At 50.1% G+C, this 12,288-nt stretch overlaps 1 protein-coding gene across 1 annotated transcript in view; it reads right to left on the bottom strand.

Annotated features, from left to right (window-relative positions):
- itga9 (integrin, alpha 9) overlaps window positions 1–12,288 on the bottom strand; it is a 936,771-nt gene that overhangs the window by 638,811 nt on the left and 285,672 nt on the right. The window contains exon 13 of the mRNA XM_072467362.1: window positions 12,195–12,240. Within this exon, the coding sequence (XP_072323463.1) occupies window positions 12,195–12,240 (46 nt within the window). The remainder of the gene's footprint in view (window positions 1–12,194; window positions 12,241–12,288) is intronic.

The following is a 12,288-nucleotide window of genomic DNA, read 5'->3' as shown; positions in this document are numbered from 1 at the left end:
TTTTAAGGGAACGACGGAGGTTACAGGGGAGTTTAGCTTGCTGATCACAGGGAGGGCAGTGGAGCAGCTGAGAAAGGTGAGGGGGGCGATCTATGAACATGGAGAGAAGGCCAGCAGAATGCTTGCACAGCAGCTTAGGAAGAGGGAGGCCGCTAGGGAAAGTAAAGGATGGAGGCGGGAACCTGGTTGGTGATTCAGTCGGGGTGAATAAGGCGTTTAGGGATTTCTACAGCAGGCTGTACAGGTCGGAACCCCCTACGGGGCAGGAGGGGATGAGGCACTTCTTGGAGGGACTGGATTTTCCAAAGGTGGACGGGGAGCGGGTAGAAGGGCTGGGGGCCCCAATTGGGCTGGAAGAGATAGTTAAACCAAAAAGTGCAGAGGATAGCAGAAGTCTGCAGAGGGATTTGGATAGGTTAATGGGCTAGGGTCTGGCAGATGGAATACAATGTTGACAAATGTGAGGTTATCCATTTTGGTACGAATAATAGCAAAAGGGATTATTATTTAAATGATAAAATATTAAAACATGCCGCTATGCAGAGATACCTGGGTGTGCTAGTGCATGAGTCGCAAAAAGTTGGTTTACAGGTGATTAAGAAGGCAAATGGAATTTTGTCCTTCATTGCTGGAAGGATGGAGTTTAAGACTAGGGAGGTTATAGAACATAGAACATAGAACGATACAGCGCAGTACAGGCCCTTCGGCCCACGATGTTGCACCGAAACAAAAGCCATCTAACCTACACTATGCCATTATCATCCATATGTTTATCCAATAAACTTTTAAATGCCCTCAATGTTGGCGAGTTCACTACTGTTGCAGTATAATGTGTCAGTGAGGCCACACCTGGAATATTGTGTTCAGTTTTGGTCTCCTTACCTGAGAAAGGACGTACTGGCGCTGGAGGGTGTGCAGAGGAAATTCACTAGGTTAATCCCAGAGCGGAAGGGGTTGGATTACAAGGAGAGGTTGAGTAGACTGGGACTGTACTCGTTGGAATTTAGAAGGATGAGGGGGGGATCTTATAGAAACATATAAAATTATGAAGGGAATAGATAGGATAGATGCGGGCAGGTTGTTTCCACTGGTGGGTGAAAGAAGAACTAGGGGGCATAGCCACAAAATAAGGGGAAGTAGATTTAGGACTGAGCATCTTCACCCAAAGGGGTGTGAATCTATGGAATTCCTTGCCCAGTGAAGCATTGAGGTTCCTTCATTAAATGTTTTTAAGATAAAGATAGATAGTTTTTTGAAGAATAAAGGGATTAAGGGTTATGGTGTTCGGGCTGGAAAGTGGAGCTGAGTCCACAAAATATCAGCCTTGATCTCATTGAATGGCGGAGGAGGCTCGAGGGGCCAATTGGCCTACTCCTGCTCCTAGTTCTTATGTTCTTATGTTATTTTATGTTCTTATGGAGGGCTTGAAGGCCATGCAGGTGGGTAAGGCCCCGGGTCCGGATGGGTACCCAGTGGACTTTTATAAAACATTCTCTGGGCTATTGGGGCCGGTGTTGTTGTTGTTGAGGATGTTCAATGAGGCAAGGGAAAGAGGGGTGCTGCCCCCGACGATGTCACAGCAACAATTTCGCTGATTCTTAAGCGTGACAAGAACCCGGAGCTGTGTGGATCCTACAGGCCGATCACCCTATTGAATGTAGATGCCAAGTTGCTGGCAAAAATCTTCTCCTCCAGGACCGAGGATTGTGTTCCGGATCTTATTGGGGAGGACCAGATGGGGCTTGTTAAGGGCAGGCAGTTGGTGGCCAATGTAAGAAGGCTGTTAATGTGATCATGATGCTGCCGGAAGGTAGAGAGGTGGAGGTAGTGATTGCAATGGATGCAGAAAAGGCTTTTGATTGGGTAGAATGGGATTATCTGTGGGAGATACTGGGACGGTTCGGATTTGGGCGGGGCTTTATTGACTGGGTAAGGTTGCTGTATCAAGCTCCTGTGGCAAGCGTACGGACGAATAGGACAACATCGGACTATTTTAGACTGCACCGGGGGACGAGACAGGGATGCCCCCTCTCCCCACTGTTGTTTGCGCTGGCTATAGAGCCGTTGGCAATTGCTCTGAGAGCCTCGAGGGGCTGGAGAGGACTAGTCCGGGGGGTGGAGCACAGGGTTTTGCTCTATGCGGATGACCTGCTTCTGTACGTTTCGGACCCAATAGAGGGGATGGAAGAAATCATGAGGACACTAGGGAAATTTGGCCGGTTTTCGGGGTGTAATCTTAATATGGGAAAGAGTGAGATTTTTTTGTCCAGGCGAGGCGACAGAAGAGGCAACTGGGAGAGCTGCCGTTTAGGTTAGGAGAGGGAAGCTTTAGGTACCTAGGCATCCAAGTAGTGCGGGAATGGGACCGGCTGCATAAATTGAATCTGGCCTGGGACGCACTTCTGTTGTCTCTGGCTGGGAGGGTGCAAACAATGAAGATGGCGGTCCTCCCGAGATTCCTATTTGTATTTCAGTGTCTCCCCACCTTTATTCCGCGGTCCTTTTTTAAGTGGGTGAACAGAGTGATCACGGGCTTTGTCTGGGCAGGCAAGACCCCGCGAGTAAGGAAGGTAATGCCTGAGCGGAGTCGGGGAGAGGACGGGCTGGCACTGCCAAATCTTAGCAACTATTACTGGGCGGCGAATATAGCCATGATCAGGAAGTGGGTGGTGGGGGAGGGGTCGGCATGGGTGCGTATGGAGGCGACTTCATCTGGGGGCATTGGTAACTGCGCCTCTGCTGTTCCCGCCGGCGTGGTAGTCCACCAGCCCCGTGGTGGTGGCGGCCCTGAGAGTTTGGGGCCAATCGAGGAGGCATGTGGGAGCATCGGTCTGGGCCCCAATCTGTGATAATCACCGGCTTGCCCCGGGGAGTATGGACGGGGGATTCCGGTTATGGCGAAGAGCGGGGATTGAGAGGATGGGGGATATGTTCATAGAGGAGAGCTTTCCGAGTATGAGGGCGCTGGAGGAAAAGTTTGGGTTGGCGAGGAGAAACAAATTCAGGTATCTGCAGATGCAGGACTTCCTTCGTAAACAGGTGTTAACCTTCCCGCTCCTACCACTAAGGGGAATCAGGACAGGATAGTTTCTAGAGGGTGGGTAGGAGAAGGGAGCGTCTCGGACATTTATAAGGAGCTTATGGTGTCTGAGGAGACGCAGACCGAGGAGCTGAAGCGCAAGTGGGAGGAGGAGCTGGGAGGTGAGATCGAGGATGGTCTATGGGCAGACGTGTTGAGTAGAGTCAACGCGTCCGCAACATGTGCCAGGCTCAGCCTGATACAATTTAAGGTTGTTCACCAGGCTCACAAGACAGTGGCCCGGATGAGCAGATTCGTTGGGGTGGAGGACAGGTGTGCAAAATGTGCAGGAGGACCGGCGAACCATGTCGACATGTTCTGGGCATGTCCAAAGCTTAGGGAATTTTGGCAGGGGTTTGCGGACGTCATATCCACGGTGTTAAAAACAAGGGTGGCGCTGAGTCCAGAGGTGGCGATTTTTGGGGTGTCAGAAGACCCGGGAATTCAGGAGGAGAAAAAGGCAGACGTTCTGGCCTTTGCTTCCCTGGTAGCCCAAAGATGGATACTATTAGCATGGAGGGACTCAAAGCCCCCGAGGTCAGAGACCTGGCTATCGGACATGGCTAGCTGTCTCTGTTTGGAACAAATCAAGTTCGCCTTGAGAGGGTCACTGTTAGGGTTTACCCGGAGGTGGCAACCGTTCGTCGACTTCTTTGCGGAAAATTAATCGTCAGCAGACAGGGGCGGGGGGGGGGGGGGGGGGGGGGGAAATTCCTCCTGAATACACTCAACAAATTTCCCTCCATCCAAGTCCCTAATGCTATGGCTGTCCCAGTCAATGTTGGGAAAGTTAAAGTCCCCTACTATTACCACCCTATTTTTCTTGCAGCCATCTGTAATCTCCTTACATATTTGCTCCTCAATTTCCCGCTGACTATTTGGGGGCCTGCAGTACAGTCCTATCAAGGTGATCTCTCCCTTCTTATTTTTTAGTTCCACCCATATAGACTCAGTGGGCGAACCCTCGGATATATCCCCTCTAAGTACTGCCGTGATGTTCTCCCTAATCAAAAACGCCACTCCCCCTCCTCTCTTACCTCCTGTTCTATCCTTTCTATAGCATCTGTACCCCGGAACATTGAGCTGCCAGTCCTGCCCCTCCCTTAGCCATGTTTCAGTCATAGCTATAATATCCCAGTCCCATGTGCCCATCCATGCCCTGAGTTCATCCGCTTTGCCCGTCAGGCCCCTTGCATTGAAATAAATGCGGTTTAATGTAGACTTTCCTTGCTCTCTGCCCTGCTTTCTCTGGTCATGCTTTACACACTCTCCCTTCCTGCCTTTTGTTTCTGTCCCCACTGACTTCCTACATCGGTTCCCATCCCCCTGCCACATTAGTTTAAACCCTCCCCAACTGCACTAGCAAACACACCCCCGAGAACATTGGTTCCGGTCCCACCCAGATGCAGACCGTCCGATTTGTACAGGTCCCACCTCCCCCAGAACCGGTCCGAATGTCCCAGGAATTTGAAACCCTCCCTCTTGCACCATCTCTCAAGCCACGTATTCATCCTAGCTATCCTGTCATTCCTACTCTGACTATCACGTGGCACTGGTAGCAATCCTGAGATTACTACCATTGAGGTCCTACTTTTTATGTATGTATGTAAATAATAATGCATGAAATATTGAAGTATATACAAGAGAGTTGCATTATTTAATCTATTTGCTTTTATAAATTACCTGCATGTTAATTGTCAAAATCAATCAGCTAATATTATTAGTTTTACAACTTTTAGTCCTGGTTACTTATTAGGCTCCACACTTGGTTCAGTGGATCTCACCTCTTGAGTCAAGGGTTCAAGTTCCACTTTAAAGGATTGTACCTGAAGCTAAGGGAGGGGCAGCATTGATGGTGGTGCTGCCTTTTAGATGAGGAGTTAAATTCTACCTGCTTCTTCAAGTCGATGTAAAAGATCCACGGCATTATTTAAAGACGACAGAGCTCTTCAGAAATCCTGTATAACAACCTTCTCTCATCTGACATCACCAAAAAATCATTGATCTGACAATCCATTCATTTGTTGTTTGTGTGGGCTGCTGTACTTGATCTGCTGTTATGTTTGCCGGCACAACAACAGTCTGCATTTCAAAACTCCTGCATTAGTTTTAAACAATGTGGAGATTTCTAAGGATGAATAAATGCTACCAGAAGGATGTGGAGGGTTTGGAGAGGGTGCAGAGGAGGTTTACCAGGATGTTGCCTAGTCTGGAGGGTGTTAGCTATGTGGAGAGGCTGAATAGACTCAGATTGTATTCATTAGAATGATGTAGGTTGAGGGGTGACCTGATAGAGATCTACAAGATTATGAGGGGCATGGATAGAGTGGATGGGCAGGCACTCTTTCCTCAGTCACAGGGGGCATAGGTTTAAGGTCCGTGGGGCAAAGTTTAGAGGAGATGTGCGAGGCAGGTTTTTTACGCAGAGGGGTGAGTGCCTGGAACGCGTTGCCAGGGGAGGTTGTGGGAGCAGATACATTAACGGTGTTCAAAAGGCATCTTGACAAACACATGGATGGGATGGGTATAGAGGGATATGGCACAAGGACGTACTGAGGGTTTTGGCAAAGGTTGGTACATGGCTGGTACAGGAATGGAGGGCCGAAGGGCCTGTTCCTGTGCTGTACTGATCTTTGTTCTTTGAGTGTTGGCTGCTCAAATGGGATGTGTGATCTGCTTGCAGCGAGAGAAAAGGGTAGAGATGCAAGGTGTGTTATAATGAGGAGTGCTATACAGAAAAACGCTAGGAAGGTCGAAGCATGTATATTGACATCTGACCACTGTCATAACAGTCACCTTTCCTGGTCTCCTGAGGTTCTGGACCCTCCAGATGCACTGTCTCCAGTTTGGAAGGAGCACCCATCTTCTGCTAACTTCCACTTCATCTGAGGAAGGAGCAGTGCTCCGAAAGCTAGTGTTTGAAACAAACCTGTTGGACTTTAACCTGGTGTTGTAAGACATCTTACTGTGCTAACTTCCTTGGCATCTTCCCTGGACATCTGCTTGGCAGGAGGGTTATCTTATTTTTTTCATTGGAAAGATCACCTCACTACCATCCTCTGATCCCAGAGCAAGACCATGAGATAAGAGTGAGACGCCTAGGGTACAGCCTTGCCAGGTCTCCTCTCCATCCCTGTGGCTGCCGCACTCTCAAAACGCCACTGCCTGGTGAGCCATAATAACCCATCTCTGGGTCACTTTAATTAGGAATCCTTCCTTTAATAGATACGGGACGGGATTCTCTGTTGCCCGATTCCAAAATCGTGTCTGGCGATTGGGTGGAGAATGGACTCCCACGGCGAAATCGGGGCTGGCGCCGGTTTGACGTCAGTTCGAAATGGCGTCATCAGGACGCGCGTCGTGCGCAGTCGCAGTGTCGTCGATGCTTCATCGGCTGGCCCACTCGCAATGCTCCACCCCCAGTGGGCTGAGTTCCCGACGGCATGGACTACATCTGGTCACACAAATTGTGAACCCGGCGTGGTGGCTGCGGACTGTGTCCAGCGCCGCTACACTCGGCCGGGATCCGTGCCGTTGGCCGTGGGGGGGGGGGACTGGTGGGGGAGTGGCCAGGAGATGGGCTGTGGGGTCGGGAATGGGGGGTTGTCTTTGCGTACAGCCGGCGCCATGTTGTACGGCACGACTGCTGCAGGTGGTTATCCATGCGCATGCTCAGCCATTCTTCGGTTATTATCGGCACGGGAGAAGAGTGTTTCAGTCGGCGCCGATGCTAACACCTCACCGGTACCAGAATTGGTGAGGGGTTCGCGCCGATTTGCCGGTCGTGAAACACCACGGTTCTCACGCTGGCAGTTAGCCGCAGAAACAGAGAATCCAGCCCACAGTGTTACCTTATCTCCCCTCCCTGATTGGTCAAAAAACTCAGAAATGGGATGTGAAACCCTGGCTCAATTAAAGAACGAGACTGTAAAGACTGCTGCAGCTGCCAATGGGTTTCTGACCCACTCACAGTCCTGTTGTTTTGTCAGGGTCTACACTTGGAGTGCTAAAGCAGGGAGCTTTGTTAAATATTTATAATTTGCAATTCGGGCCTCAGCTGGAGTAATGTGTCCAATTCTGCACAGAATAGAAAAGATGCCAAGACCTTGACTGCAGAGCAGAATTACTGAAAAGGTTACAGGAATGTAACAGTTCAATAACGTGGAGAGATTGGAGAAGCTGGGACTGTTCTGCTTAGAGTAAAGAAGTAAAAGAAGATTCAGGAGAGATTTCATAGATTAATTATCATGAAAGGCTTTGGCAGTGTTAGTAAAGAAACTACTTCCGCTGGAAAATGGGTCAGATAAGCAGAGGACACATTTTACGTTACTCATGATTAGTATTTTATTTAGTTCTAATATAACCTCCCCATTCACCACTCTTCTGTTCTATGCCCTGGCTAATAAAGAAGAAGTATTCCTTTGGCCAACATAGTCACCTTGGGCGGGATTCTCCGACCCCCCGCCGGGTCGGAGAATCGCTGGGGGGGCGACGTGAATCCCGCCCCCGCCGGCCGCCGAATTCTCCGGCACTGGAGATTCGGCGGGGGCGGGAATCGCACCGCGCCAGTCAGCGGGCAACCCTGGCGATTCTCCGGCCCGCGATGGGCCGAAGTCCCGCTGGTTCTATGCCAGTCCCGCCGGCATAAATTGGACTAGGTCCCTTACCGGCAGGACCTGGCGGCGCGGGTGGGCTCCGGGGTCCTGGGGGGGGGCGAGGCGATCTGGCCCAGGGTGGTGCCCCCACGATGGCCTGGCCCGCGATCGGGGCCCACCGATCCGCGGGCGGGCCTGTGCCATGGGGGCACTCTTTTCCTACGTGCCGGCCATGTCAGCCACCGCAATGGCCGACGTGTAGGTGACACCCCCCCCGCGCATGCACGGGGATGACATCAGCAGCCGCTGACGCTCCCGTGCATGCGCGGATCTGCGCCAGCCGGAGGAGTCGCTTCGGCCCCGGCTGGCACGGTGCCAAAGGCCTTCCACGCCAGCCGGTGGGCGCCAACCACTCCGGAGGATTCCACACCTTTGGGGCGGCCCGACGCCGGAGTGGTTCATAGTGATCTTGAAGAATCTACAAACACAAATTCAAGGCCCTCTTTTCCTCTTACTTCTCAGTATTCGACCATTTATTGTATATTTCCTTGTCTTGTTTGTCACCCCAAAATGTACGAAGTCTTACAACACCAGGTTAAAGTCCAACAGGTTTGTTTCGATGTCACTAGCTTTCGGAGCGCTGCTCCTTCCTCAGGTGATGGCATGCCGCACATGCACGGGAGCGTCAGCAGCTGCTGATGTCATCCCCGTGCATGCGCAGGGGGGGGTGTCACCTACATGTCGGCCATCACCTGAGGAAGGAGCAGCGCTCCGAAAGCTAGTGACATCGAAACAAACCTGTTGGACTTTAACCTGGTGTTGTAAGACTTCGTACTGTGCTCACCCCAGTCCAACGCCGGCATCTCCACATCATGACCCCAAAATGTATTACATCACATTAGGGTCAGCAGTGCTAATGTATCATTAGTAATCAAGTGCCGTCTGCAGAATAATTCCAGACACCTTAAAATAAAAGAAGTTCCAAGAAATCACTTAACCTGCGATTTGGGTGCCTGCCCTTTTATTGCTCGTGCAGAGCCTGTCTTGAATATCTGAGCCTGCGCACACAGTGATGTAGAAATATGTTGCCTTTCTATTATTCTTTGATCGGATGCGTGCACTGCTGCCAAAGCCAGCGTTTGTTTTACATCCCTAATTTCTCTTGAGAAGTGGCGATGAGCCACCTTCTCGAACTGCTGCAGTCGATCTATTGTATGTACACCCAAGGTGCTGCTGGATTGGAGAAATTGGGTGGGATTCTCCAGTTCCCCAGCCGGGTGTTTCTCGGCCGTAGCTTTTCGCCGCTTGTCAATAGAGTTTACCACTGTGAGCACCCCATGCTGCCGCAAAACCTGCTGGTGCGGGTGCGCTCTTGTCAGAAGAGGGAATCACATTGACCGGAGAATTCTGGCCATTGATCCGATGACAGTGAAGGAACTGCAATATAGCTTCAAGTTAGATTGATGGGTGACTTCGAGGATGAATTGTAGGTGGTGGTATTCCCGTACGTTTGCTGTCCTTGTCCTTCCAGGTGCTAAAGACCATCAGTGGAATTCTCCGCTGGTGGGATCTTCCGGTCTGCCAGCAGCGCACCCACGCCCGCGAGTTTCCTGACAACGTGGGGTGGCCACAATGTGAAACCCCATTGGCCGGCTGCCTGAATGGAGAGTCGCGGAAAACGCGGCTGGTTTAAGGGGCATCTTGACAAATACATGAATAGGATGGGAATAGAGGGATATGGACCCCGGAAGTGTAGAAGATTTTAGTTTAGACAGGCAGCATGGTCGGCGCAGGCTTGGAGGGCCGAAGGGCCTGTTCCTGTGCTGTACTTTTCTTTGTTCTTTGGCGGACTAGCGAATCCCACGCCATGGGTTTGGAAGGTGCTTTGAAGGAGTCATGCTGAGTTGTTGCAGTGCACGAGTGCAGTGATAGTACACAATGCAGCCATGGTAGTGGAGGGAATGAATGTGTAAGATGGTGGATGGGATGCCAATCGAGCGGGTTGCTTTGTCCTGGATGGTATTGATCTTCTTGAATGTTGTTGGAGCTGCACTCATCCAGGCAGCATTCCATCATACACCTCACTTGTGTCTGGCAGATGGTGGTTAGATGTTGGGGAGCCAGGAGGTAGGTTACTCGCCATAGAATATCCAGCTTCTGGCCTGCTGTTGTAGCCACAGTATTTATATGGTTGGTTCAGTTCAGTTTCTGGTGAATGGTAACCCCCCAAGATGTTGATAGTGAGGGATTCAGTAATGGTACTGCCATTGAATGCCATGGGGAGATGTTTGAGTTTGCCTTTGTTGGAGATGGTCATCGTCCAGCACTTGTGTAACATAAATATTATTTACCACTTATCAGCCTAAGTTTGAAAACTGGCCATGTCTTGCAGTGGGCCAGACTGCTTCAGTATCTGAGGAGTCGCAAATGGTGCTGAACATTGTGCAAACATCAGCGAAGCAAACATCCCCACTTCTTACCTTATAATGCAAGGAAGGTCTTTTATGAAGCAGCTGAAGTTAGTTGATCTGAGGTCATGACCCTGAGAAACCCCTGCAGTGATATCCTGGGGCTGACATGATTGGGATCCATCAACCGCAACCATTTTCCTTTGTGCTCAGTATGACTCCTGCGCATTCATTCTCTAAACTTAGGACACTGATATCACATCAGTGATATCAATTGGGCTGTATGACATTAGATGGCCATCCACTTAGACCCTTCTGGCACACACTGCCCCCATCTGCGTCCTGCTACGAATAGAATGCCGTGCACAAAGCCACTTGCAGTGGGGGGGGGACACAGAATGCACATGCGATGCGGATGAAGCAATATTTCACCCAAATAAAAGAAAATACAGCGGTCAGAATTTAAGTATAAAGTTTGGGTGCACGCCTGACCTGGAAGCACGTAAATCACCTGAGAACACATCAGGTGCGTCTCCCGGCGACATCGCGCCCTCAGGCGATATTTCGGAGGGCGGACTTGCAAGCAAGTCACAAGCACGCCCACCAACAATCAAGGCATCATATTGAACGAGTGAAACAGCAATTCACTGGGAATTTATGTGGCCCATCTGCTCTTACAGTTGTTGGGTGGCCGACTGACTTTTACGTTTTAGCTTCAACCTCGATCTTCAGGGCTCAAATAAAATTAACAAATGTGTCTGGGGACTGAGCCTTGTGTATGACTGCGCTGCCTGGTCACTCCTGGCACAGTATTTCCACTGACATTTATTTTTTTACAGGCCTACAGCTCCCTCAGATAGCTCCACAGAGGTTGTCCCCCTGAGGGAGCACATTGGAACTGCCAGCGCGCACATTCCCTTTTCTCGGTGTCCGCCCTCTTTTTAAAAATATTTTTTTATTCTCCACCTTTTTCACATTTTCTCCCAAATTAACACCCAACAATAAACAATAATCAGTAACGAATGTAATGTCAATCCCCATATCAATAACAACAATCCCATCCTCCCACCAAACCCCCAAACATTAGCCCGCATGTTAACATAAACAAATGATAAAGAGGAATCAGGAATCACCCATAGTCACCATTAACACACACAGTTCCCCCTCCCCCCCAACCCCCAACCACCCTAAAGTTCGATGCGATCCAATTCTCAAAAGTGCATAATGAATAACGCCCATGAATTGTAGAATCCCTCCATCCTTCCCCTCAGTTCAAATTTGATCTTTTCAAACGTTAAGAATTCCAGCAGGTCCCTCCCGCCACACCAGGGCACAGGATGGAGAGGTTGATCTCCACCCTAACAGGATCCGCCTTCGGGCGATCAATGAGGTGAAGGCTACAGCATCTGCCTCAGTGCCCGTTTCCAACCCGGCTGGTCCAACACCCCGAATATGGCCTGTGTCCGCCCTCTTTCCATCCTCCTCGACAGTGCTCAGCCTTTCACACAGCGCATTTCACGCTGGATGATTGTTAATTAGCCATCCAGTCTAATACCACATTAATAATGTGACCTCAGGGCAAAGCATGTTTCACATCTGCTCCCTCCCGCATGGACATTCCCCAAAATGCGCCGCATTTCCGCGCCAGCTGGCGGGGAAACAAACGCCATTTCCACCAGCTGGCGGGGCGGAAATCACTCCGGCGTCGGCCTAGCCCCTCAATGTTGAGGCTAGGCCGCCAAAGATGCGGAGCCTTCCGCACCTTTGGGCCGGCGCGATGCCCGTCTGATTGGCGCCGGCTTTGGCGCCAGTCGGCGGACATCCCGCCGTTGGGGGAGAATTTCGCCCAAAGAAACTACTTCATCTGGTGGAGGAATCCAGATTAAGGGATATTATCTTAAAATTTAACACTATAATAAATCTATGCAGCAATTCTATTCTTATTCTATATGAATATGCTGCATATTTCTAACATTATCCATTTTTTCAGACTTTTAGCATTTTATTTTCTTGTACGAAACCAATCGAATCTAACAGAGTTTGCACAAACATGTGTATAAAATATCAATGTGAGGAGAAATCAGCCTGCAGCAAGAAGTAAACAGTTCTTACCTCAGAAGGACCACACTGTCTGACATGAAGGCGCCAATGGTTACATCTGGAGGGAAAGAAGACAAGCTGATAATTTATCAACCCAGTGATGATT

Source organism: Scyliorhinus torazame, chromosome 11, assembly GCF_047496885.1.
Source record: "Scyliorhinus torazame isolate Kashiwa2021f chromosome 11, sScyTor2.1, whole genome shotgun sequence".
NCBI lineage: Eukaryota > Metazoa > Chordata > Chondrichthyes > Carcharhiniformes > Scyliorhinidae > Scyliorhinus > Scyliorhinus torazame.
The sequence above is the reverse complement of the archived record's forward strand: the minus strand, read 5'-3'. Positions and strand labels throughout refer to the sequence as shown.